The sequence below is a fragment of the Phytophthora parasitica genome (genome assembly GCF_000247585.1).
Source record: "Phytophthora parasitica INRA-310 unplaced genomic scaffold supercont2.591, whole genome shotgun sequence".
Lineage (NCBI taxonomy): Eukaryota > Oomycota > Peronosporomycetes > Peronosporales > Peronosporaceae > Phytophthora > Phytophthora nicotianae.
Genome location: NW_008649577.1, coordinates 1 through 2,040, shown reverse-complemented (window position 1 = coordinate 2,040; position 2,040 = coordinate 1). Strand labels below are relative to the sequence as shown.

At 50.0% G+C, this 2,040-nt stretch overlaps 2 protein-coding genes across 2 annotated transcripts; both read right to left on the bottom strand.

The window, feature by feature from the left end:
* Positions 1 to 35: 35 nt before the first annotated feature.
* On the bottom strand, positions 36 to 603 carry PPTG_20423 (hypothetical protein; the record flags this gene model as incomplete). The annotated part of the gene is made up of 1 exon (XM_008919227.1): positions 36 to 603. A coding segment is annotated over one exon (567 nt), but the record flags the coding sequence as incomplete, so codon positions are not given.
* A 69-nt stretch (positions 604 to 672) lies between these two features.
* Positions 673 to 1,683, bottom strand: PPTG_20422 (hypothetical protein; the record flags this gene model as incomplete). The annotated part of the gene is made up of 1 exon (XM_008919226.1): positions 673 to 1,683. One exon carries the CDS (start codon positions 1,681 to 1,683, stop codon positions 673 to 675), a length of 1,011 nt encoding a protein of 336 aa, XP_008917474.1.
* Positions 1,684 to 2,040: the final 357 nt, after the last annotated feature.

The following is a 2,040-nucleotide window of genomic DNA, read 5'->3' as shown; positions in this document are numbered from 1 at the left end:
GTACACTCTCGGCTTACACCGAAATGGCGTAGCACCTTTCTTCAGTCGAATTTCCAATGGCGGGACCTTGGCAGGTGGATCTGGTCCAAGCCGGATCCTCCACACATCGTACATATATACAATAGTCCGTAATTTGTCTTCTTTGTCTGCTGGAAAGCCATTCTCAATCGCTGTCATAATCATGCCCTCAACAGCTTGGCGAACCTCCTCATCCGGTGTACAACCGGCTCGGAAAGCGTCTTCAACCGGTATGGGGTCGCCATCATCCGCTGAGGTCTCCTTAGCCAACTGCTCCAACTGTCGATCAATACTAATACCAAGATCAGTAAGGATGTCTTCGCCTAAGATGAATTCTTCTTCATCTTCATCAATCACTAACACTTCATACGGCTTTACTGGTGTGACAGGTCCAGCAGCTGTATGTAGCATAATCCGGAGAAGAACGGAGCGACTCGCCAAAATCTTGTGCTTTCCGACCGTCTCGCAGATAATCGGCGACGTCAACGTAGTGGTTTTCACAAGACTTCCTAACTTCTTTAGTTCAATCAGTTTCCGAGCACTGATGATGCTCTTTTCCGCCCCAGTATCCGCGCAATAGGGCATGACCAATCTCTCTTCAAGGACGACAGTCTTGTCGTGCTTCGAGAGACAGTCCTTTATGCGCTTCAACCTTCATGCATTGTCATTAGCCCGCTTGTTATCACGGCGCTCATGCATTTTGCGGAGGAGATCTTTCTTCTCGTCACTGCTTGCAGTTGGGCAGTGGACTAGCCAATGGTCGCCTTTACACTTCAGGCAACCCCCGGTTGGAGGTGTCTTATCTCGTTTCACTGCACTCTTTTTCTGGACCTGATTATTGCTCGCTTTGCTGTCCTTTTTAGTTGATTTACCGCCGTGCTCAACCTTACGGTACTTAGCAGGTGGCTGGTTGGTACTGCTCTGTGTCTGCTTCTCCTTGCGCTTCGACTCACCGGGGTCTCGGCCACGTGAGCGCTTGCGACGCTGGAAGTCACGGTCCTGGTCAAGAGCTTTTTCAAGAATTAACTTGAACAGCTCCTTCTCATCTTCTTTCGCTATCCGAGCTTGGTACTTAACGACGGCTGAAACCTCTTCACGAAGGCTTCGAGGTTCAAGTGCTTCGATCAATAGCTTGCACTTAAGCCTCACACCTTCATTTCCAGTGAAAAAGGCCTGCCAACCTTGCTCGTCGATGAATTCACGGCTTCGGACGAAAAATTGCATCACTCTCTCCTTGACGTCACTTTCCCGCATGTCCATGACGACATTTTCCTTGAAAAGGGCGGCGACGTCCGGAACAGCGTTGTTTTTTACCGACGCAATGATATCATCGATCTTCGCAAGAATGAAGTCGTCGGTGACGTTATTAACGTCTACGTCCCACTCAAAGTCGCACCATGCAGTTAGAAGACGCTTGTCAAACGACTTCTTTACACTGACGATAACTTCCGCCATCTTGGTCGGGTCATTATTGCAGCGCATGGCTACTTCGTCCTCGTACTCACTTCTTAACTTGCGCCACTGGACGAGAGCTGCATGCGAGGTACTCTTGAGTTGGGGTGCTGCGAGGGGCATGAATAGTGCCATCGGCACTGTAGACGAATCTCCTGCTGCGGTGCTAGCCGGTGCATCGGTCGTCGGGTTGCTCCTCGTTGATCTTGCCATACTGACCTTGATCACACTAAAGAATTCTTTGTAGTAGGTCACACTGAAAAAACGCGAACACAGTCGGGGGAAGCTGGCACTTCCGTAAATCTCTTGCCGATTGTATTGCGCTTGCCGGCTTTGATGTAAAACCAAAAGTGAACTATAAAGACATGTACGCCGACAAACCGCTCTACCTAGGTATCACTAGCGTCCCAGTGACAGCGTCCTGCAAGATAACGTCCTGGTAGCTCTCTGCCACGATGTATACCAGCCCGAGTTGACAAACATGTGCAGTAGGCAATCTCCTACGTGCGTGGCCTCATCTCATGGGCCACAGCACTTGATATGCACTTCACTGCGTGCGGAGCCACTACA